The sequence below is a fragment of the Gigantopelta aegis genome, chromosome 14 (genome assembly GCF_016097555.1).
Source record: "Gigantopelta aegis isolate Gae_Host chromosome 14, Gae_host_genome, whole genome shotgun sequence".
Classification (NCBI taxonomy): domain Eukaryota; kingdom Metazoa; phylum Mollusca; class Gastropoda; order Neomphalida; family Peltospiridae; genus Gigantopelta; species Gigantopelta aegis.
Genome location: NC_054712.1, coordinates 13101041 through 13127515, shown reverse-complemented (window position 1 = coordinate 13127515; position 26475 = coordinate 13101041). Strand labels below are relative to the sequence as shown.

The following is a 26475-nucleotide window of genomic DNA, read 5'->3' as shown; positions in this document are numbered from 1 at the left end:
TTTAACATCCTCCCCGTGACGGCGTTCTGCAGTGCGGCGTGACCGCATTCGCTAGTTTCTGTACGTTACATAAATATTATATTGCAACATTACTGCATTATAGACATTATATTGTTACGGTATGGACACGCAGTTCTTACATTATACACAACAGAGGCGGATCCAAGGAGGACACCAGGGTATCGATCCCTGCATAGTGTTACTGCAGTATAGAGATAAATTTGTTACGGTATGGACACTATTAATGTCGTTGCATTATAGACATGGTAGTGTTACGGTATGGACACAAAGTTTTTTTATATTTTACACTAAACAAAGTGTCACAGCATTATAGAATTAATATTGTTACGGTATGGACACAATGATGTTACATTATACAAAACGTTATTACATTATCAACATAAAATTGTTACGGCATGACACGATATTGTTACATTAAACACAACGTTACTGATTATGAACATATAGGCCCTCAGGAACGATAACTGGAGTGGGGTGGTGGCACAATATCTAGTGATGGAGCCATAAATTTAAGTTATTTATATAGAGTCTAACAAACAAATAAAAAACCCATTGTCGTCCTGGGTGGGGAGGGGGCATGGGACAATATTATATCCGGCCCGTATAATTAATATTGCTACGAGACAATGTTACTGCATTATATACTTTGTATTGTTACGGTAAGGACACAATGTTGTTAAATTAAACTGCTGCAGTCTACCAGTCTTAAACTCGGTGATTTGACTACTGTTCTACCAATGCCTATAGAAAAACATTTCCTGGACTCAAATAATGAAAACACATACTGGACTCTACCTACATACTCTACCCACAGTTATTCCATTCCACTTGGGTCTTACCTGGCTGTGACACTGAAACAAAAATAAAAAAACAAATTACAAATTGTATCACAAAAAGAGCTGTTACATATTGTATACATTTTCAGGTTGTATATTTGCTTATTCATTTGTTAAAATTAATATTTATTTACAGTTCTCACCACGTTCATTATTTATTATAATTGACACAGTGGATTACCTACGTTATGCAATAGAGAAAATGTTCATATATAACTATGAACGCCAATAGTCATAGTTTAAAATACGCTGAAGTGTCCTGAAACAAAAGTGTTTTTTTTTTTTTTCGCTATGATTTTGACAATTACCACCTTCCGGCGATTCAAATTAAATCTAGTCAACCACTAACCCATCATTACATTTTAACTTATTTTCGTGCTCAGTGGGTTAGTTGTTAGTTATTAATGATTAGTGAGAGAGAAGAAGGGTGCAGTGGTCTTACACCTACCCATTGAGTCCTTAAAACATGCTCTGGGTGAGAGCCGGTACCGGGCTGCGAACCCTGTACCTACCAGCCTTATGTTCGATGACTTAACCACGACACAACAGAAGCCGGTACTAACCCACCAACAGTATCACTGATGTCTTAAATTAACCACCAGAAATATATTTTGAACGTAACAACTATCATGTTTGATAGCAATCTACATTTAATATTATAGGCCCATGCTTTGAGAGTGGGTATTGTTTTGATACAGATTCCTTGGGCCCGAAAACATAGGATTAGCATTTTAAATGAACTTTCTATGTCAATTAGAAGCCGAGATATCCGATTTTTTTTATTTTACGGCAGCCATTTTGAAACTCCAAAATGGCGGCGATACTGGCATTTTGCGTAAATGTAAACATTGGTATTCATATTCCTGATGTACTGGTTTGCTAATCTCCATAAAGTTCTTTTATTGACACGGTGAACGCAATTAAAGTAGGAAGAATTGTAATTCTAGTGACAATCTTCCTGAAGGGCTAACATCTTGTTGAAACAGACTCCATGTTGTACAGAGATGCGATTTTGAGTGTTAATTGTTTTGTCATTCAGATTCAGATCTGCAGTAAATTAATCAATCAATCAATCAATCAATCAATCAACCAAACACTCACAGCACGCAAAAAGTACAAAATTCCAAACACGTCAGTAAATCTTTCAAACAATGCTGACTTGCATACCCATCCCTACAGCATCCCACCCTCATCGCCTGTTCATCATTTCTGGATCACCATAACGCGTTCAAGAAAACGGGCCCACGCAGACGCTCGCGATTTGGAGACATTTCCGGAGTTGCGTCCCCTTTGCTGGTAGTTGGCTCCGCGGACATTACGGTTCCGATGATCCGGAGTGCCCTATTCATTGGGCTTAGTAATGTCAGGCACAGTACTTTATTATTATACATGCATACATCTTAAAGGGACATTCCCCAGTGTGTTGCATTGTAAGATGTCTCCGATTAATAAAATATTTTTACGATTAAATACATTTTCATGTTTAGAATATCACTGTCTATATATTCAATGTGTGTCTGGTCGTCGTAATATTTGTAAGAAGCCTAAACTGGAATTTGTCTTCAAATAATTTCGTACGAACGAAAAAATAGTTTTTAGGAAATAAAATGAAATTTAACCTAGTACAAATATTAGAACGATCAGAAACACGTTTAATATACAGCCACTAATATTTTATGCAGAAAAATATATTTGATATGTAATTACAGTCGTCAAAAAGTCTCTGTTAGTCCATAACATCTTAAAAATTCCAGCAAACTCAGGAATGTCCCTTTAAAGGTTTTAAGATGTTATGGACTAATTAACGATTGTAATTACATAATTTCTGCATAAAATATTAGTGGCTGTATATTAAACGTGTTTCTGATCGTTCTGACCACATCCCTGGTCGCGCTGCCTGCGCTTCCTTGTCATGCTTCCCGCCCACCCCCAACCCTTTTTTGTTCTGTACGGAGGTGCCGGCGAAAGTCGACATCTGCGTCCATGACAGGCGTGTGCTACAACAGCCTGTTCTGAACGTGCACGTTAAAACCTATGACCTGACATCTTACCTTCGCGGGGGTGGGGGTGGTGGGGGGGGGGGGGGGAGCTCAGTCGGTTGAGTGTTCGCTTGGGGAGCTTGCATCACAAGATTAAACCACCTCGGTAGATCCATTCAACCGATTGGGGTTTATCTCGTTCCAACCAGTGCACCACAACTGGTCAAAGGCCGTGGTATGTGATTTTCTGTCTGTAGGAAAGTTTATAAGAAAGATCCCTAGTTGCATTAGGAACAGCTCTCTTCCACTTGCCTATAAACACACATTTAATTTGTTTGCCAAAAAATATACATTTTGTAGGCATACATACATATTTATATATATGTCGCACGGGCGATCCATAAACCCTTTCCTTTCCTGTCCTGGACGGAGGAGCCGGCGTGGGTCGAAACCATGACAGGCGTGCGCTACAAAAGCTTGCTCTGAATGTATACGTTAAGCCTTATGACCTGACCTAGTACGGAAAAATGGTGCGGGTTTCTTGTTATGACTACAAGTCAGATTTACCAAATGTTTCACATCCTAGAGCCGATTATTAATAAATCAATGTGCTCTAGTAGTGTCATTAAACAAAAAACCCCAACAAAACTGTAACTTTTATTTTACCTTCGCAGGCCGTCTTGGCCAAAACGTCTTGTATGGTCTTCAGCGCGTCAAACGAATCCGCCTTGAATACGTACTGGCTGTCCGGGTCGCTGGCGATGTCATTCAGCTCGGTTTCGTCCACGTTGCTGCCCACGCCGACGGCCAGGATTGTGATGCCGGCTTCTCGTGCCAACTTAGCCTGCGTCCTCGTCGCCGCTTTGTCGTTCGACTCTCCATCCGTGATGACGACTGCGATCTTGGTGACACCTTCCCTCGCCCCCGACGCCGCGCTGAAGCTGTCGCTCACCATGAAAGCCAGAGCGTCGGCGGTGGAGGTGCCGCTGCCGACGTAGTCGATGGCGTCGATGGCGGTCTGTATCTCGGCCGACGTCGTGTATCGGTTAAGCTTGAAGTGCCTGCGTGGGTCGGACGCGAAGGTGTCGAGACCGATCTGGATTTCGTTGGGGCCAACGGTGAAGGACTTGGCGACATTCTTCACGAATGTTTTAGCAGTTTCGAAGTCGACTGCTCCAACGCTTCCAGATTCGTCGAGAAGAAAAACGAAATCTGCTTTGCCGCACGCTGAAACGAATAAAACCAAATATGCAGGTTGTGAATATAATGGACATCAGAGCCGTACCTAGTCTAAAATAACATTGAAGTCATCATGGAACAGTTAGCTATTAAACAAAGCTCCTAGATCATCTTCTCCGCTCGCTCGATCTCTGTCTCTCTCTCTGTTTCTTCCCCCCTCTCTGTGTGTCTCTGTGTGTCTCTGTGCGTATATGTGTGTGTGTGTGTGTGTGTCTGTCTCTGTCTGTCTGTCTGTCTGTCTCTCTCTCTCTCTCTCTCTCTCTCTCTCTCTCTCTCTCTCTCTCTCTCTCTCTCTCTCTCTCTCTCTCTCTCTCTCTCTCTCTCTCTCTCTCTCTCTCTCTCTCTCTCTCTCTCTCTCTCTCTCTCTCTCTCTCTCTCTCTCTCTCTCTCTCTCTCTCTCTCTCTCTCTCTCTCTCTCTCTCTCTCTCTCTCTCTCTCATATTTTGCTCGATAAGTCATATTTTCAATATCACGAATATAAAAAATAAAACTTTCACACCCGTCCCGATTTTAGAAAAAATAAATAAATAATAAAAAAAATAACTAAAGAAAGAAATTATATAAATATTAAAAATAAAGGATTAACGTCACTGTATTATGACGTCATAAACGCATAGACTACGTTGATTACATAGGAACGTAAATCATTAAGCATGCATTACGCTAATTGTGAACTGTCCTTTGCGGGAATCGTTGAACTACCAATATTGAATTCTGGATTCACCAAGTTGATGTTTAAGCTATTTGACAATAAGTACTGTCCTGTTACATAATCTGTATATTCCATACAAAGACAAATTAGCAAACCCACGTTCTAATCAACATCATCTTACTGCACGGGGTCTCGTTGGCACTAACAACATACTAGAATCCCGTTTTAAAAATGTTTTATATCTTCATTTTTGGTGGGCGGGATCAGTGGGGTAGGGGAGGGGGGGGGGGACACGGAGGATGCCCCCCATAAAACCTTTTTGTTAACTTTTTTTTTTTTTTAAATCATACATATACACACACACATACATAGTGTGGGTTGCCCCCCTCAATATGGTCCCCCCCCCCCCCCCCCCACACAAAATCCTCGCTACGGCAGTGGGCATGATCTAACCCAGTAGCGCATTTGCCTGGTGTGTTTGAGTCGAAAGACCGAATACCCTCGGTAAAATGAGTCTGATCCTCACCCGTCCCAACCAGTGTCCCATGACGATTAATCGCGGTTCACGATATTCTCGATTTTAGGCCATGGTTCGATGCACCGATTTATTCCGATTGTTTCCGTTTATAAATTGTACATTAGTGTTCCCGTAGATCTGTATTTCAGCACAGCACTACACCTTCAACGTCTATCGACTGTCAATCTAGGGGTTTTCTTGACGGGATGCAACCCATCTCGTCCCTATAAGCTGTGCACCCAAACGGCCTTAACGAGGCCACTCACGTGGACATATCGATCGGACTTTAAACTTTTAGATCTGCGTTCAAAAGATTATGTCGAAATTACTCTCTTTTTTTTAATTATTATTAAATAGTCCGATCCTCTCTTCTTTTTCTTATTTAATTTTGGACCGTCCTTCTAAAATGCTCCAAATTATATAAATATTATTCGGCCGAGCAGTCAATTCTTTTTTTTTCTTTTTTTTTTTTAAATTTATTCTATTAACTTTTTTTTTACTAATTGCTATTTTCAAAATTCTGCCCATTTTCAACTCTACACCCCCCCCCCCCCCCCCCCCTCCATCCCGAGTCAGGTCACCGATCTTATCGGAGGTCGGACTCGGGATGGGCGTGTTCGAAACCCTAGTGGTATATGGGCACGTTAAACAAGTTATCATCATAGTGTTCCCGTAAATTGCACTCTGCTGGGAATCCTAATGACGCGGTTAGGCGTTCCTGCCAATCACAGCACTCTACTCGGGAGCACATGACATGTTTATATAATGGCGTGGTAAATTGGTGAAACAAAATTGTATCTTTGTTTTCTAATCAAGACATAGGGTTTTTTTTATGATACATATATTAAACAATTATTATTTTACAAGTGACCATGGTCCATTAAAATAAATTTTGTTTCCCTTATTATAGTGTATACTATTAAAATGCATTTGTGATAGTTGGAAGGTATCGTGAATAAACCGAACTATGGACCAAATATTGAAAATCGAAGAAGTACAAGAATTGTTTTATTTAACGACGCACTCAACACATTTTATTTACGGTTATATGGCGTCAAACATATGGTTAAGGACCACGCAGATATTGAGAGAGGAAACCCGTTGTCGCCACTTCATGGGCTACACTTTTCGATTAGCAGCAAGGGTTCTTTTATATGTATCATCTCACAGACAGGGTAGTACATACCACGGCATTTGATATACCAGTTGTGGTGCATTGGCTGGAGCGAGAAATAGCCCGATGGGCCCACCGACGGGGATCGATCCAACACCGACCGCGCATCGAGCGAGCGCCTTACCACTCGGCTACGTCCCGCCCCTCGAAAATCGAGTTTAAACAAAAAATCGACCTATGCCTACTGGCAATATGGGTTCTCATAATCGATCATCACATTAGTAGACCTAAATCGATCCATTTTTTAAAATTATAATCGAACATTGGAACATCACTAAAAGTGATATCTTAAAAAATAAATAATAATAATAACTGTTAAAATCCGTTATGATTAGTCCATGAAATCAGTGTTTGATGCCGTAGTAAACAAACCAATATTACACAGAACTATCAATAAACATGAACATATTAAAAAAAACAAAAACATGACAAACACTTACAAAACTCTTTTTGTTTAAAGTACGGAGAGACAAACGACGGGCAGAGACAGACAGTGTGTGTGTGTGTGTGTGTGTGTGTGTGTGTGTGTGTGTGTGTGTGTGTGTGTGTGTGTGTGTGTGTGTGTGTGTGAAGTGAGGATGCGGGACACACACAGAGAGAGAGAGACAGTCAGAGAGACAGAGACAGAGAGAGAGAGAGAGAGAGGAGAGACCAGAGAGAGAGAGAGACAGAGACAGAGAGAGGAGGAGAGACAGAGGACAGAGAGAGACAGACAGAGAGAGAGACAGAAACAGAAAGTGAGAGGAGAGAGAGAGTGAGAGAGAAAAGAGAGAGACAGCGAGAGAGAGAGAGAGAGAGAGAGAGAGAGAGAGAGAGAGAGAGAGAGAGAGAGAGAGAGAGAGAAACAGAGAGTGGGAGGAGAGAGAGAGAGAGAGAGAGAGAGAGAGTGAGAGAGAAAAGAGAGAAAGAGTAAGAGAGAGAGAGAGAGTGTGTGTGTGTGTATGAGAGAAAAAATATAGAGAGATAAAGAAAGAGAGAGAGAGAGAGAGAGAGAGAGAGAGAGAGAGAGAGAGAGAGAGAGAGAGAGAGAGAGAGAGAGAGAGAGAACAGAGAACAAAAGAAAATAATATAATATTGCAACAACATCTTACAGTTCTGTCCATTGGTGTAGGTAATCAGCAACATAACACCCAGCGTGGACCACATCATGACCGGTGTCGTTTACCCGTGGCCCTGTAACAGTAGTTAACTGATTATTACATTTGAGGTTCGCTCTTAAATCAACTCCGTAATAACGCAAACAAACAGTCGAATCCTGGTGGAATCTGGTACGAAATCCCCACCAGCAAACACTTCCTTGAAAAATGTTGACAATCGTCAAGAAATTGTTTCGTTCAAATAAAATTAACCCCTAACATGCTCCGATGTTCGTGATATGGAACCCGTATGACCAGCGGTGTGACTTGCGCGAATTTAATTTGCAGGTGTAACCCTGTTTCAATTAAAAAGAACTTCTTGCCCATACGCTAGAAAAGTCAAGAAGGGTGTACGTCAAATTGCGCATACTGTCTAAAGGTGTAATGTAATACACGCACACCTATAAACATTATTCTTCAAAATATATACCGGCACTGTCACCGAATTATGCTCTGCTTTATTTATTTAAGTTCTTGGTTTTGTGGGATATCTTATTTTTATCTTCTTGTTATGGACCATAAGTGGCTACCTTATTCTATATTAGGCTGAAATAGCAAGTTCTTAATTACAACCGAAAAAAAAAACCCTTTGTATACGTCGTTTGTCTTGTGGTGTATTTGTTTTTTGTTATCCGGAACCAGTGTGGGTAGCCAATGACTGTGAGTCATCATTTATCGTGAAAAGTAGGCAGCTTCTTCCTAGTCCCAAAGGGTGGAGTTGGTTACAGGAGTGTCTCCAACTTATGTCTTATAGATTGGTTCCAGACTTAAGTAAATTGTTGGTGAATGACGTTATCGTCAGCATCGTCGTCATCGTCATAGTACTAGTTTATATATTAGTAGTAGTAGTAGTAGTACTTAGTAGTAGTAGTAGTAGTAGTAGTAGTAGTAGTAGTAGTAGTAGTAGTAGTAAAAATAGTAGTAGCAGCAGCAGTAGCAGCTGCAGGATTAGCAGCAGCAGTAGTAGTAGTAGTAGTAGTAGTAGTAGTAGTAGTAGTAGTAGTAGTAGTAGTAGAAGTAATAGTAGTAGTAGTAGTAGTAGTAGTAGTAGTAGTAGTAGTAGTAGAAGTAGTAGTAGTAGTAGTAGTAGTAGTAGTAGTAGTAGTAGTAGTAGTAGTAATAGTAGTAGTAGTAGTAGTAGTAGTAGTAGTAGTAGAAGTAATAGTAGTAGCAGTAGTAGTAGCAGTAGTAGTAGTAGTAGTAGTAGTAATAGTAGTTGTAGTAATAGTAGTAGTAGTAGTAGTAGTAGTAGTAGTAGTAGTAGTAGTAGTAGTAATAGTAGTAGTAGTAGTAGTAGTAGTAGTAGTAGCAGCAGTAGTGGGCCAAAATGGTAAAAGGACTGTTATTTCCCAGTTGCATTTTAATTGATGATTTCGTCACTCCTCTAGTTGTTAAAGCTAACATACATAATCATGCTTTGATTATATGACACTAAGTTTACAGACCTCGCCATTTAATGGGAGACATCACTCTGACTCCCCATCACTCTGACTCCCCGTCTATCTGACTCCACATCACTCTGACTCCCAATCTATCTGACTCAACATCACTCTGACTCCCCATCACTCTGACTCCCCATCTATCTGACTCCCCATATATCTGACTCCCCATCACTCTGACTCCCCATCTATCTGACTCCCCATCTATCTAACTCTCCATCACTCTGACTCCCCATCATTCTAGCTCCCCACTACTCTGGCTCTCCATCAATCTAGCTCCACATCACTCTGGCTCCACATCACTCTGACTCCCCATCATTCTAGCTCCCCACTACTCTGGCACTACATCAACCTGGCTCCACATCACTCTGGCTCCACATCACTCTGACTCCCCATCACTCTGGCTCCCTATCTATCTGACTCTCCATCACTCTGACTCCCCATCTATTTGACTCCCCATCTATCTGACTCCACATCACTCTGACTCCCCATCTATCTGACTCCACATCACTCTGACTCCCACAACTCTGACTCCCTATCACTCCGATTCCCATCACTCTGACTCCCAACAACTCTGACTCCCCACCACCTTACTGTGCGAAATTAAAACAAAGTACTGCAGCACAATTATATAGCAATGCACGGCGGAATGAGGAGGGAACAAACGGATCCCTCCCCCTCCCCCACCCCCATCTTTGCCTGAAGAGCTGGCACTGGTCAGAAGTATGGGAATATCTTAAATGGCTCCACATAATTTAAGGTATTGGTGTAATTAACGACACTCAGCTATTTACACGTTTGGATGCACGTTGAGTATGAAATGCGATATTATGCAAAGTTATTTTCTCTGAAGCACATCATGCATATTAACAGTTTTGCACAGTAGTTAACTAATTAGCATACTTGAAAGTAAATCATAATACGCGTGTGTTAAATATTCAAAAGTAATTCTGTTTTGCATTTTATTTCAATCGGTTGTGCAAACATAAACCAAGAAACCAGCGGCTAAATATAGAATCAGTGAGGAGCGCTTTCACTTTCCCTGCCCACGTTTGTATGTATTGCAATATTGTAATTGTACTGCTCATGACAGCATATTCAGGGGCGTAGTGTGATCTGGACCTGGGGATGGGGGGTGGGGGATTCGAATATGAACCAAGTGGACCATTTTTCTATTTTGTTTTTGCACCACCAGAAACTCCATATATATATACTCTTCAAAAAAAGAAACGCAAAAGGGTACAAATGGGTTATAACTCCGATTTTATGTTTCCTACCGGTTCATGCTTTGTGAATATAAGGTCATTGCATGTCCCAAACACATTCCCACGGTTACATTCGATAAAACGCAGCTACTGTACAATAAAGTTCCAAAATGTGAATATTCGCAAAAACGCAGCCACGTACAAACCATGTCACCACTGCACGTGCGTTGTCTGCACGTGCAACATGAACACCGACAGTATAAAAGTGCAGGGTGTTCGCTTGCCTGGCCTCTGTATCTGGCCGACAGTTGACAATCCAGGACATGCCACGTCTCGGTGAACCGCAGAGAAACAATGCCATCGGCCGACTAGACGTAGGCGAATCCAGAACGGCCGTTGCCAGGGCATTCCATGTGTCCCCAAGCACCATCTCCAGACTGTGGGACCGTTACCAGCAACATGGATCAACACGTGACCTCCCTAGATCCGGTCGACCACGGGTCACTACCCCAGGGCAGGACCGCTACATCCGGGTACGCCACCTTCGGGAACGATTGACTACTGCCACCTCCACAGCCGCAGCAATACCAGGTTTGCGCAGGATATCCGACCAGACCGTACGGAACCGCCTACGTGAGGTAGGAATTCGTGCCAGACGTCCAGTTCGAGGTGTCATCTTAACACCACAACACCGTCGACTCCGACTGCAGTGGTGCCAGATTCATCGACAATGGCCTCAACTGCGATGGAGACAGGTGTGGTTCAGTGACGAGTCCCGATTTCTGCTCCGACGTCATGATGGAAGATGTCGCGTGTATAGGCGTCGTAGTGAACGTTATGCGGCAAACTGCGTGCAGGAAGTGGACAGATTCGGCGGGGGTAGTGTCATGGTGTGGGCAGCCATCTCACACTGGCAGAACTGACCTGGTCCACGTGCAGGGCAACCTGAATGCACAGGGCTACATTGACCAGATCCTCCGGCCACACATCGTTCCAGTTATGGCCAACGCCAACGCAGTGTTCCAACATGACAACGCCAGGCCTCACACAGCACGTCTCACAACGGCTTTCCTACAGAACAACAACATTAATGTCCTTCCTTGGCCATCGATATCACCGGATTTGAACCCAATTGAGCATCTATGGGACGAGTTGGACCGACGCCTCCGACAGCGACAACCACAGCCCCAAACCCTGCCCGAGCTGGCAGCAGCCTTGCAGGCCGAGTGGGCCACCATCCCCCGGGACGTCATCCGTACTCTGGTTGCTTCAATGGGCAGGCGGTTCCAGGCGGTGCCAGGCAGTTGTCAACACACGCGGAGGCCACACCCGGTATTGACTCCAGATGACCTTGACCTTGGTGGTGTGTCCTATCACTTACTCACAATGGACTAGAGTGAATTGTGAACAATCCTGCAACATTTGGTAATTATCGGACTCACCATTCAATAATTAAATCAATTCTCCAAATGTTACGACAATGTGGTTTTGCGTTTCTTCTTTTGAAGAGTATATATATATATATAAACATGTATGTTTTAGTTCTGAAAGTGGACCATTTGCTTCAGCGGGGGGAGGGGGGAGGTTCGTCGGAACACCCCGAACACCATCCCCCCCCCCCCCCCCAGCCTACGCCCATGATATTTGACACGACAGGTGTCTACAGTAATAAAACATCTGTCTATAAAAGCTGGTGCATGCCATGTACAAGTTAAACACAACACTTGGATGCGAATTGTAACATAAACGAAAGCACATACGGATGCACCGTTTAATTGGACTTTTTTTTTCTTCAAAAACTGCAGTCTATCTTAGCTGAATCTTGAAAGAAAGCAAACACCTGCAGCTAAACTAAACTGCATGATGCAAAACAGACATCGCGGTCTCTTACTACAATTAACTGGTACCATCGTCTGCTATCACGTCACAGTCATCCTACGTTTAGGCACAAACACCGGTCTAGTAAGCAACTTCGATCGCTCGCCCAGTTTTGTTCGTTTTAATTAGAGGACATCAGGTCCGGGAGCGGGCCCAAGATAAAAAAAAATTATTGGGGGGGGGGGGGGGGGGGGGGTAAGGGAAAAAGAGCACACGGACTAACTTGTGAAAAGGGAAACCAATTCTTTTTCTTTCTTTTTTAAGTGAGAAGAAAACACTTGATTATTGTGGGGGTTTTATGTTCTCCTCATCAACCTTGATCCTTTTTCATTGCCATGGTGCCCCGTCATTTGTCTTGGTATCCCAAATGCCTTCCTTCACATTTTCCATATAGCCATGACAACATGAATGACCTCAAATGATCTCATCTGGACCCACAAAATAATGATGCATTACAATGTTATTAGTTGAGGCGGCGCGGTATTATTTTTAGTATATATATATCGCTGTGGTAGCTACCGCTGTGAATGTTTTAAACATTTTAAAATGTTGACGGACAGGGACAAAATCGACGAACCTGCTGACTAGAATCCAGCAATATGTTGTCTTATGGCATTCTCATACTATCACCTGTTACTACGGAGTTGGCCAACTTGACAGCTGTGTTGTGATTTCCCCGACTCCTGGATTAAAACGGGTCGCTTAGACTAACAACTGGACAGTCGTAACAGTCGAGAGATCGGCGAGTTGACCAACTTCGTTGTGACAGTTGGTTGTCTCAGCCTAGAATTACGTTACGTTACGTTACGTTCAGCTACATCAGGATATGTTGTGTTATGTTAGATTCATACTTCACAGCCCACTCTCGAAGGTGAGTAGTTCATCTTCATGTTTCAGTCAATTCAGCATACTTTTATACAATTCATATTAAATTTAGTGCCCGTTCATTCAATTCTGTTTAGTTTACCTAATAAAAAATATAATTTCAGTTTCGCATGAGGTCGACAAGTATGAACTGACCTTTATGCTTGGCACCTACGCCTACTCGACAGTCGAGAGCAGGAAGTACTTAACCACCAGTGCATTGCATTTCTCATTTATGAGGTCGAGACGTAGTCTAGTGGTAAAGCACTCGCCTTTTGTCGGTGGGAACATTGGGCTAATCTTTGCTTCTAATGTAGCGAGTTTCCTCTCTAAGACTATATATCCAAATGACCAAATGTTAGACATCCAGTAGCCGATGATAATAAATCAATATGTTCTAGTGGTGTCGTTAAATAAAACAAACTTCTCTGTTTTGGGTGGCGGGATCTAACTCAATAGAGCGATAACCTGATGTGCTTGTGTCGTGGGTTCGAACCACCTTAGTGGACCCGTTCTCTGACACTTTTTCCCCGTCCCAACTAGTACCTCATGACTAGTACATCAAAGGCCTGGGTATGTGATGTTATGTCTTATAAAAGATCAGTTGCTGTTAGTGGTGAAATGTAGTGGAGTCAAAATTGCAAAATGTTTGACGTCCAATGGCATATGATTAATACACCAATGTGCTCTAATGGTGTTGTTAAGAAAAATGAACTTTGTTTTGCTCATTTAGGGCTTGTTATTGCAATTTAATATGACAAAAGATGTTCTTGACAGAAATTGTTAGGAAATTAGGGTTCACGGTTGTTGTTCTTTAAATATCATAATTATGTTAGCAGTATCATACACTATACATACATATACATACATACACACGCACACACACACACACGCACACACGCACACACAGAGACAGACACACACACACACACACACACACACACACATATATATATATATATATATATATATTAATCATGTATCGGCAATAGTTAATATTGAATACATCGTTTCATCTCTAGTAACGTGTATTTGTCAAATTATGTATAATGTACCACTTCAAAAATCTGTGTAGTTGACATGTACCTGTGTGTGAGCCTGATACTAAGAAGCGAACCCATTACCTCCGATGACTTAACCACAATACACCTTGAGCTGGTAAAATCATATTTAAACATCTTAATTACTCAAAGGCAAAAGTTATTGTGACATGGATTGTTTGGAGTAATAAATTTGTGAATGGATTTATGGATGTAAATAGAGAAAATGTGCATGAAACAGCTCAAAGAAATGCAACCAAGCAGTTGTTCCAGCGATTGCTTGCTTTGTGCAAGAAACATGGAATATTCGGGAGAAATGCTGTCCAGTGTTCACCATAAAAGGCCAGACATTCAGTCGTAAACCATTGCCACTCTGTGCAGCCTTCAGAAGTCCAAAAGTCAGAAAAACCCCATTAGTGAACTGTTTGATGCAATTTCATCATGCCACGCCTCGGTGAAAATGACAGATGGCGAGTCATAGGGATGCGTGAATCTGGGACCTCGCAGCGTGACGTCGCACGTCAATTTAACGTCCACAGAAACACCATAATATGGCACTTGTCGCAACGATATCAACAAAACAACCAGGTCAGGGACCGTCCCCGTAACAGCCGACCACCCGTGACAACACCTCGCCAAGACACATGTATCCTAACCACGCATCTGCGAAACAGGCATTTCCAGGAACTTTCTCCAGCGTTTAGTAGCCTCAATGAGACGACGGTGCCAGGCCTGTATCAATGCTCAAGGCGGACACACACGCAACTGACTATGTGAAGTTCGTTCTGGACCCCCTCTACTGATGTGGCTCATTTGCATATGGCAGGTGCGCATTTTTTTTTCCTGTTTTTTTAAACAATATTTATTAACGTTTAACGTTTGGGATTGACCAACAGGCGATGCCTATATTAAGGTCTCTCCCTACATTTTACAAATACAATTTTTACAAAACAATAGTTGTGAGAAAAACAATCACACACAACGCACGAGAAATCAAACAGAAACAGGAGGACAGACAGACAGAGAGAGAGAGAGAGGGAGAGAGAGAGAGAGAGAGAGAGAGAGAGAGAGAGAGAGAGAGAGAGAGAGAGAGAGAGAGAGAGAGAGAGAGAATGAATGAATGAGAACTGTCAGATAATGTCAAAGCGTTTGCTTGCAACAATAAACTGTTGAACCATTTTAAACATGTCAACGTTTTCTTGGTCATCAAAATTTGGATTTCCAACTAAAAGCACTTTGTAATTTAAATTTGAGTAAGCAAATAGAAATTGAGCACGTTGTCTGTCATAGTTTGGGCAATGGAATAAGAAATGTTCAGAATTCTCAATAGGATGGCCACAGGCACAGATTGGAGTATCCAATATAAAACGTGTAAATTTGTGTCCATTTAGGTCGCTAATATTTAGACGAAGACGACAGTATAATATCTCTGGTCTTCTCTCACACGTGTAAAAATTAAATGGAGTTTTAGTTTTGTTAGCATATAAGTGTTTTTGAAAGCAACTTATGGATAAAGAATTTCTAGTATTTATTGGTAGTTTGTTCCATAATTTAACTCCTGAAGGGAAGAACGAATCAGAAAATAGTTTTGTTCGCCTTCTAAATCCCTGCAAGTTATCAGCATCACGCAACGGGTAGCGAGAATGGTCTGATACTGTTTTGGGCAATTTTTGGGATAGGTAAGCCGGAGTCATACCTTTACAAAGTCGATACATCATACATAATATGTGGCATTTTCTTCTCTCTGATAAAGGCACAAAACCAGTTTCCTTGTATAATGACTGATGAGATGTTCCACGAACAGCACCACAAATGGTGCGTAGAACATTTAATTGAATGTTTTCAAGCTGCTGAGATAAATGCAATGTACAGTTGTCCCAAATTACATCAGCATAGTCAAAAAGAGGAAGGATAAATGTGTTGTATATTTTTTCCAATGATTTCCTAGATAACCTATATTTAAGCGACCGAAGGCAACTGGTCATTTTAGATGTTTTATCAATAACAGTTTGCACGTGAAGTCGCCATTCACCAGACTGTTGGAAAACCAGTCCCAAATGTTTATGCAAATTGACTTTTATAATTTCCTCATTATTAAGATACAAAGTGGGTTTAATCAGGGGAGACGACTTCCGCGTGAAAGTGAGTGTTTTAGTTTTGGCAGAACTAAATTTAACAAGCCGCCTTTTGGCCCAGTTATTAATACGTTTTAGATCAGAGTTTAAAATATTACTGGCGGCCTGTGGGTCATCCACTTTTGTGAATAAAGAAGTATCGTCAGCGAAGAGTCGTATGTTTGAGTCTATTCCATTTACTATATCGTTGATATATATTAAGAATAGCATTGGACCAAGAACTGAACCTTGGGGCACGCCAGCAGGAATAATTTTAGTACTTTAAAATTTCCCTTCAATAACTACTCGTTGTTTACGGTGGGACAAATAATTTTCGAACCAATATAAGAGGTTGCCCGAAAGTCTTATAGATTTTAATTTCGTTACCATACCTTTATGCCAAACTCTGTCAAAGGCTTTACTAATATCATAGAAAACAGCTCTAACCTCCGTGCCCTCGTCCAACGCCTGGCAAATAAAATTGATTAACTGTCGAGTCCCCTGGTATAAATCCCGATTGAAATTTGGTTATAATACTATTATCTTTTAAGAAATTGAACACATGTTTAAAAATACATTTCTCAAACACTTTTGATAAGTTACTTAGGATTGATATCGGTCTATAGTTACTAATGTCGTGGACAGAACCTTTTTTATGGATAGGTGTAACATTGGCTAGTTTCCAATTAGAGGGAAAATATGAGCGTTGTATTGAAAGATTGAAAAGTCGAGTTAATGGATGGGAAAGTTCTGAAGCTAACATTTTTAATAACGTATTGCTAATGAGATCTGGATCAGTAGACTTTGCCGGATTTAATGACTTTAATGGACTATTGCTCGTTTCCATACCTTCGGACATTTCTCTTTCCATATTATAACGTTTCATACACGGCAGTAAAAACTTATCATCAATTGTCTTTGTCTTTTGTGTGTCACAATAACGTTTGTCTTTTAGTATATTAATTGAAGACGGACAACGTGAACTCGTTATGTCCACACTGCGAATGAGCAATCTTCTGTGTCGTGATTAGTCTGTTTGTGTTGGTTGTTTGTTTGTTTTTGTTTTGTTTTGTTTTGTTTTGTTTTGTTTGTTTGTCAATTTTTTATTATTATTTTTTGGGGGTTTTTTTTTTTAATTTGTTTGTTTGTTTGTTGTTCTGTTCTGTTCTGGTCGATTCGGTTTTGTTTCGTTGTTTGCTGCTTTTGTTTTTGTTTTGTTTTTGCTTTGTTTGGGGCTTTTTTGTGTGTTTGTTTAGGTGGGGGATGTTTGTTTTGTTTTTTTTTTGTTTTTGTTTTTTTTTGGGGGGGGGGGGTTGCAGGTTGTTTTAACTATCATATCACACTGATAACGTTATGTACAAAAACCAGTCTAGCGAGCAACTGCGATCGCTCGCGCTTCTAAACTTATCTCTGTAGTAGGAGTGATAAAAAAAAACTGTGACAAAGTGCTTTGATTTGATTTGTGTATGTGTATGTGTATATGTATGTGTATGTGTATGTGTATGTGTATGTGTATGTGTATATGTATGTTTATGTTTTTGTTTATATTTATGTTAACGTGTACATGTACGTTTATGTTAATGTTAACGTGTATGTGTATGTGTATGTTTCTTTATGTGTATGTGTATGTGTATGTTTTTTTATGTGTATGTGTATGTTTCTTTATGTGTATGTGTATGTGTATGTGTATGTGTATGTGTATGTGTATATGTATGTGTATGTGTATATGTATGTGTATGTGTATGTGTATGTGTATGTGTATGTGTATATGTATGTGTATGTGTATGTGTATGTGTATGTTTCTTTATGTGTATGTGTATGTGTATGTGTATATGTATGTGTATATGTATGTGTATGTTTCTTTATGTGTATGTGTATGTGTATGTGTATGTGTATGTGTATATGTATGTGTATGTGTATGTGTATGTGTATATGTATGTGTATGTGTATGTGTATGTGTATGTTTCTTTATGTGTATGTGTGTGTGTATGTGTATATGTATGTGTATATGTATGTGTATGTTTCTGTATGTGTATGTGTATGTGTATGTGTATTGCATGTGCATGTGTATGTTTTGTTTTAGTTTTAGTTTTAGTTTTAGTTTTAGTTTTAGTTTTAGTTTTGTTTTGAGGTGTTTTTTAGTGGGGGAGCAGTTGTGGATTTGTTGGGGGTTTTTGGTGGGGTTTTTAGGGGAGGGGGTCTTCTGAAAATGATAACTTTGGACATAACAACTTCTGGCTATAAGGTAATATACAGTGGTGAAAGTGGTGAAGCGTGAATGTCCAAACTGTACGCAACAAACGGTGCCTGCGTTTATAGATGAAACCTTCTTCTTGAAGTAATAGAATAATAATTTAACACATAAACAAACAAACTATAAAGAAAACAGAAGGTAAACGTTTTGTCTCAAGTATGTTTTATTGTGCCCTCCAGACTATTATTTAAACAAAAATACATTATTGTTTTGTTAACATAATATTGGTGCTTTTTCGTAGCAATGTACAGTTAGCTCCCTTGTTCGCTTGTTGTTTTAGTGCATAAATCCATGTTTGAATTATTAGGAATATGAAATACATTCTTACGCTTAGTGATAGCCAAGTAGTTATTTTTTACAATTATGTATTCTTTTTATTACCAATAGTGAAAACTGTTTGACTACAGTATCTATGCACCGGGTTTCAGTTGTGTCAAAAGTTGGAGGTAAAATTTTGATAATTTTCATACAAGCTGATTTTTTTAGAACTGAACAACTAACCTTTAATTGAAATGAGGATTTTTTTAAAGTTTGATAAATGGTTTTCATAAATATATGCGTCATATCCTCTAACTCCCGCTTAGGTATAGTTTGTATGGCTGTGAAGATCGTCAACAATTCACCCAAAATCGTTTTTTTTTCGTTTTTTTCTTCTTTTTTTTCTTCTTTTTTTTTGGGGGGGGTGGGGGTGGGGGGGGCATTTGAAATTATTGACATATTATCCTGGAAATAACACAAAACTTGATCTCACAACATACATTTATTTAATGAGTCCTGTTAATTATGGATGTGACATCCTTTAGACTAAAAATACCGGTGTGAGTCTTTATTTTTATAACACAGGTGAGCATTTGTGATGCAAATGGCCAGGTTTGCATAAATCTTAAGTTGAAGATTCACGAATAACTGTAGTCTTCTGCATTTACCATACATTTTCTGTATACTACAAATTGCTATCTCAAAGTTACAGTCCCGCAGTCACTATTTTAACATTAATTTCAGATAAATAACTATCATTAATCGATCCCCACATAATATTTGCATACATAACAGGGGAATATCGAAACTGTAATGTCCTTGCTCGCCATAAATCTTACGAAAGAGACAGATGAGTTGCACAAAGACAGCAAACTTGTTGGCAACATGTTCGCGCAGTAGTTTTTGTTTGTTTTTTGTTTTGTGCTATTAAATTAAATTATTTGGTTGTAAATTGTTATGGGTACATATAGTTGAAGGAATATTTTTTTTTATAATATGGATAGTAGCTTAATGAATTTACGACTCCTCCACCACTTCTAAATTATACATGCTAATTTAGACCCAGTCTTTAACCAAACTTCCGCAACTTGTCCATTTTGTGAGGAGAAAATTCAGTGGAGGCGAGTTATCTTTCCTTCTGTTTTTTTCTTTTTTTACAGGACAGCGCTTTATACACCGAATAACCAGCAATGAGATGAAAGTGAAAGTTGCAATTTTCTTCTCCTTTTATTTTCGTTGTTGCTGTTGTTAGTAAATACGTCGAATTTGATCAATAAATGTTCTGTATTTGGCCACGTCTGTATAAATGGCGGCTTTCCCTCGTTCTCCACATCCTGAGCCCGTGGATACGAGACCTGCCAGAATCCATTTCCCGTTCACACGACACTGTAGTGGGCCTCCCGAGTCGCCCTAAAACAGAATAACAAACACCACATGGTGTCACACAACGAAATAGTTCATTGACGTTCTGTTTTGTTTGTTTTTGTTGTTGTTGCTTAGTGTTTGCTTTGTTTTTGGTTTTGTTGTTCTTGTATAATGTGTTCGTGCGTTAGCGCACGTGTATATATGTACGTACGTGCGTGCGTGTGCGTGTGTGTGTGTGTGTGTGTATATCTATGTTAATGTGTGTATATGTATGTGATTGTGTGTGTGTTGTCATACAGTGTGTGTATGTGTGCTGTGGTGTGATGTGTGTGTGTGTACGTATGTGTGGTTGTGTGTGTGTGATATGATGGGGGGGGGGGGTAAGCTGTTGTTGCTCTTTGTTTTCTTTTTGCTGACTTTATTTGGTTTCGTCATTTGCTTTTGCTTGTTTGTTTTTTCTATGTTTGGTTTGTTTGTTTAATTTTGTTTGTTTTCTTTTTATTTCTTTTTGTTTTGTTTTTGTTTTGCTTTGTATTTTTCTGCATTTGTTTGGTTTCTTTGTTTGTTTGTTTGTTTGTTTTGATTGTGTGGGAGTGAAACAGTTGCAGTTCTAATGATGGATGAGACTTGCAATTCGGAAACTACTAAGTCTTCTAGTTGTAAAATTCGAAGAACTCGTCTGAGATAAGTTCTCTGTTTGTTTAAATATGGGACGTCCTCTCCTCTCGTCGAATCGATCCAGGATCCAGAACTGTGTACCTAGTTCCGTACTGCAGTAAAAGTAGAATAGCACTAAGTAGAACTTACCCCACACGAATCTCGTCCACCTTGCAAGTAACCCGCACAGTAGTTTGTCGACTTGAACCAATCTCGTGTAAAGATATTCGCGCAGACTCTGTCTTCGACAATATCAACTGTGACCTTCTGTAACACGTCAGCCAGGGGTGGGCGTAGAACTGTAATAATAATAATAATAGTAATAGTAATAATAATAATAATAATAATAATAATAATAATAATAATAACAGCAATAATAATAATATGCAAGTGCGACTGATCCGACCCCTTTTTCTCTTTTGATCTACATTGCCGACAGCATTTTACTTACCCGATACTCAGGTCTGATCGAATACCGTACACACAATATGTTAAATATTGCGTGCACAAATTAGTTCGATCAATACAACGGCAATGGAAGCCGTCATCTTTGTAACTTAACTTGAAAGTGGTTATATACACGGTGGCTGTGTATATAGCATCAGCTAATGAGGGCGGTCGTATTTTGGAGGAAAGCGGAAACCATCAAAAATGGATTGGTGATAATGATGATGATAATAATGATGACAATATTATGCTAATGATGATGATGATGATGTCGATGTTGATGACGATGATAATGACGTTGATGATGTTGTTGATGATGATGATGTTGTTGTTGATGCTGATAATAATGATGATGATGATGATGATGATATTCAGGATGTTGATGTTGTTGTTGATGATGATGGTGACGATGATGATAACGATGATGATGACGTTGACGATGTTGTTGATGATGATGATGGTGATGGTGGTGATGATAAATGTTCACGACTTACAGTTGATCACGGGGCTGACGATACCCCACCCTGTCACAGTGCACGTGGTGGACCGGAAGCGACGCCAGCTCTCGGGTAGACAGATTGGTTTGAGACATTTGTAGCGGGACCAGTTTATCTCCTGAGATAACTTTATTATAGCGATGTCATTGGCTGAAACACAAACAGATTCGTCAAGCACATCTTATGACTTATTACGTGGGTTTTATATTAAAGTGCGCCCCCTCCCCCCCCCCCCCCCCATCCCCCAACCACACTTTTGTTCTTAAACCATTAAATTTGATAAAATCATACATATATCCATACATACGTATATATATATAGTGTGGGTTGCCCCCTCCTCCAATATGGGTTCACACACACACACGCACACACACGCGCGCGCACACACACACACACACACACACACCTCCACTCCAATATAAAATACTGACTATGACCATGCTGGTGCCAGCCAGTAATTTTGAGATATCGTTGCGTTCGAGATACATCAAACGTGATTATAGCGACTTTCCGCTGGAATGGCTATTACAATTTGTATAGACAGTTTATTGGTTACAATGTTATTTAATTGACGCGTGGAACGCCTGTTCTCGTAATCCGAATGAGTGTCGGCTCTAGAGTCTGATGATGACTGGCTTGCAGCCAATCAGCGCGTTACATCGCTTCATTAATATTAATCAGTTGACAATGTTTTCCAATATTAGACATATTCTCCCTGTGAAAAAAGCTACCCCAATTTGCATGTTATATGGTGAACTTGGTAGAATGCCAGCCGAGTTGTCTATCCACAAAAGATTAATTTGTTATTGGGCACGAGTTATCTCGGGAAACAATCTAAACTATCTCTATTATTATACAAATCAATGATGAGAGACCATATTAGCAATGGAACTAACTATAACTGGATTACTGCTGTTAAAAATAGTTTAGATTATCTAGGAATGAGTAATATATGGCTATCACAAACCTTTCTATCGGTAAAATGGCTATCACAACAAATTAGCATACGACAAAACGACCAGTATTTACAAACATGGAAAAATAATATTTCAGAATCATCGAGAGGTAAAACCTACGAATATTTCAAAGACCAACTAAATTTTGAAAATTATCTTAATATTATTCCTGAAAACTTATGGACTGTTATGATAAAATTTAGGACTTCTAACCATTATTTACCTGTTGAGACTGGACGTTGGAATACAGTTCTATTAGAAGATAGACTTTGTACTATTTGTGATGAAAACGACATAGGAGACGAATTTCATTATTTATTTGTATGTAGTTTTTTCAATAATACCCGGAAAGAATGTTTACGTCCATATTATTATATACGACCAAATATATATAAATTTAGAGAACTTATGAGCAGTAAAAGAATAAGCACACTAAAACAATTAGCCAAATTCATGAATATAATTTTTCAAGTATTTAAACGCCCATAACAACAATACCCAACAACAACCAAAATTACCATACATTAACCAGTTAATGAAACTAAAGGTCAACATAGAACTACACTTGATATATTTTAAATCGTATTACATTATTTTATGTCTTATTGTTATTTTATGAAAATTTTATTTTTATTATTATTATTATTATTTATTTATTTTATTTATACCTATATATTGTAATACCAATAATTATAAAGTACACAGTTGTAACTGAAATTTTCTGAATAATTATATTTTACAATATACCTCTACTTTGTTACATCGCAGAATGCATCTATATGGTTAATACACATATCTCTATAATGTAATATCATGTATTTATATTATTAATACACATATCTTTATAATGTTATGTAATGTCATGTATTTGTATTTGTATTCATATATGTACCAAGCAGTGTATCCTCCTGTTAACCATCTTGTCAAAATCAGAATATGTATGTTCCTCTTACGCCGTTGCATAACGGCCTGAGTGTAATAAAGTTCTGTTCTGTTCTGAACAGATTGCGATGGGCGGTTTTTCAACGACTTAAACGTATATCTCTCTTTAACAGTTTTAATTCATTTCAAAAGACAGAACATTGGTGTTTACTTTACTTCCTGTTACCTGTTCCAGTCTCGGCTAAAACAAAGCAAGCATTAAATTAGATCAGTTATTGTTGAACAGCCTTGGGAATGAACAAATATGAGATATTGATATCGTAATTTGGTCGCACTGGCGGGGTCGAAATATACGCAAAACGACGATCGGGACTGACTTTACTGGTCGTAATCCGCAATAGCGGGGTGGTCTGAATACCGGGTAATTTTTACTATTAAATATGAAGGAAATATTCCGGTCTTCTAAAAAGTGGTCTGTTTAGTGGGGTGGTCTTAGAATCGGGGTGGTCGTTAGGTGGGGTTTCACTGTAATTAAACATACATATTTTGTTGAGAAAAAAAATAAAATAAAAATCATAAATAAATTAGAATAATGCGATTTCAGAAGTATCAAATCCATTGGAAGCACCAACTAAATATGTGGTTGAGTTGGCCAGCTTTCAAGAAGTCAGGATTGCCGAATTTTCGTTGAACTGAATCGTATTTGAAGAGTTATTTCCCTTGACTGGCAAATCAACTATAGCAACAAATAGATTTGTAAAAATAACATTGATAATTCTGAAATCCGGAGGAAATCCGGTGCATTTTTCCTAATGCAGCAAGAGTTCTTTCAAATACACATTCCCACAGACAGGAAAGCACATACCACGGCCTTTGACCAATTGTGATGCACTGTTTGGAACGAGAAAAACCAATCAGTTGAATGCTTCCACCGAGGTGGTTCGATCCTACGACGCAAGCACCTCAGGCGAGTGCTTAACCGACTGAGCTAAATCCCGCCCGCCTTGAATAAGGGCCAGACCCCTGGGCCCCATCCTAGGCTTCTATGCAATGACTTTCAGCAATTAACTGAACTATATCCGTCTTCCGTTTCATATCGATCCCCGTAGGCGGGCCCATTTGGGCTATTTTTCTTTCCAGCCAGTGCACCACGACTGGTATATCAAAGGCCGTGGTATGTGCTATCCTGCCTGTGGGATGGTGCATATAAAAGATCCCTTGCTACTAATGGAAATGTGTAGCCGATGATTAATAAAGCATTGTGCTCTAAACAAAACAAACTTCTTCCGTGTCATATGCTTATGGTTGGATATAAATGTCACCGGGAGCGGGACGTAGCCCAGTGGTAAAGCACTCGCTTGCTACACGGTCGGATTGGGATTGATCCCCGTCGGTGGGCCGATTGGGTTATTTCTCATTCCAGCCAGTGCACCACAGCTGGTATATCAAAGGCCGTGGTATGTGCTATCCTGTCTGTGGTATGGTGCATATAAAAGATCCCGTGTTACTAATGGAAAAATGTAGCGGATTTCATCTGTAAGACTATATGTCACAATTACCAAATGTTTGACGTTCAACAGCCGATTATTAATACATCAATGTGCTCAAGTGACGTCGTTGAACAAAACAAACTATACACGTTATCGTACATAGAAGGAAGGAAATGTTTTATTTAACGACGCACTCAACACATTTTATTTACGGTTATATGGCGTCGGACATATGGTTAAGGACCACACAAATATTGAGAGAGGAAACCCGCTCTCGCCAATTCATGGGCTACTCTTTTCGATTAGCAGGAAGGGATCTTTTATATGCACCATCCCACAGACAGAATAACACATACCACGGCCTTTGATATACCAGTCGTGGTGCACTGGCTGGAGCGAGAAATAGCCCAATGGGCCCACCGACGGGGATCGATCCCAGACCGACCGCGCATCAAGCGAATCGTACCGTACATAGAACGACTTACTGTAATATTTCGGGACATACTGGGGGTGCACAAAAACTCTATAGTTGTAAACTTCGTATTCCGCCGACTGCACCCAGACCGATCGCCTGTGTTCGCCTATCACGATCCTCAACTGGTTCTTCTTAATGTTGCTGCAAGAAACATTATTAGAAAATATATTAGTTATTCACTCTGCATATAACGCGAAATTTCATTGGCTGATCTCTCTCTCTCTCTCTCTCTCTCTCTCTCTCTCTCTCTCTCTCTCCTCTCTCTCTCTCTCTCTCTCTCTCTCTCTCTCTCTCTCTCTCTCTCTCTCTCTCTCTCTCTCTCTCTCTCTCTCTCTGGCTTTCTGTGTGTGTGTGTGTGTGTGTGTGTGCATGTGTATCAATCTGCCGTATGCCAGTGGTAAATCGCTCGCCTGGCGCGCGGTTGGTCTACGATCGATCCCCGTACGTGGGCCCATTTGGTCTTTTTCTCTTTCCAGCCAGGGCACCACGACTGGTATATCACAGGCCTTGGTATGTGCTATCCTGTCAGAGGGATGGTGCATATAAAAGATCCTCTTTAAGACTATGTAATAATTATCCAAATAGCCAATGCTTACTAATGAAATGTGCTCTAGGGGTATCGTTAAACAAAGCAAACTTGAACCTACTGAACACAGTGAGCGGCGGTGACGAGGTGTCTGCTGTCGATGATGCTGGCTCCGCACGGGCTGGGGTCACGGAAGAGGTACACCATCCACGGGAACTCGCACATCGACGCGGCCGTCCCTCCGTATATCCGCGGAGACAGACCCAGACCACAACCTGTGAGCAGAAACTGTGTTAGACCTAGCCTCGGTGGTGTCGTGGTTAAACCAAATGGCATAAGGCTAGTAGGTACAGAGTTCGCAGCCCGGTACCGGCTCCCACCCAGAGCGAGTTTTATCAACTCGATAGGTAGGTGTAAGACCACTACGCCCTGTTCTCTCTCACTAGCCACTAACAACTAATCCTCTGTCCCTGGACAGACAGCCCATATAGTTAAGGTGTGTGTGTGTCCAGGACAGCGTGCTTGAACCTTAATTGGATATAAGGACGAAAATAAGTTAAAATGAAATGAAAAG

At 40.2% G+C, this 26475-nt stretch overlaps 2 protein-coding genes across 2 annotated transcripts in view; both read right to left on the bottom strand.

Annotated features, from left to right (window-relative positions):
- Nucleotides 1–9547, bottom strand: part of LOC121389084 (collagen alpha-6(VI) chain-like) — a 27798-nt gene extending 18251 nt beyond the window's left edge. Inside the window, exons 1-4 of the mRNA XM_041520699.1 lie at nucleotides 9415–9547; nucleotides 3503–4099; nucleotides 861–872; nucleotides 1–58 (exon numbers count right to left, since the gene is read on the bottom strand). The exon at nucleotides 1–58 is cut by the window's left edge and continues 135 nt beyond it. Coding sequence (XP_041376633.1) covers nucleotides 1–58; nucleotides 861–872; nucleotides 3503–4099; nucleotides 9415–9547 — 800 coding nt within the window. The remainder of the gene's footprint in view (nucleotides 59–860; nucleotides 873–3502; nucleotides 4100–9414) is intronic.
- A 10307-nt stretch (nucleotides 9548–19854) lies between these two features.
- Nucleotides 19855–26126, bottom strand: LOC121389083 (prostasin-like). The gene is made up of 6 exons (XM_041520698.1): nucleotides 26023–26126; nucleotides 25386–25516; nucleotides 23637–23651; nucleotides 21570–21722; nucleotides 20779–20927; nucleotides 19855–20016 (listed from the first exon to the last, which is right to left on the bottom strand). The coding sequence occupies exons 1-6, from the start codon at nucleotides 26124–26126 to the stop codon at nucleotides 19855–19857; spliced, it is 714 nt and encodes a 237-aa protein (XP_041376632.1).
- Between the last annotated feature and the right edge of the window lie 349 nt (nucleotides 26127–26475).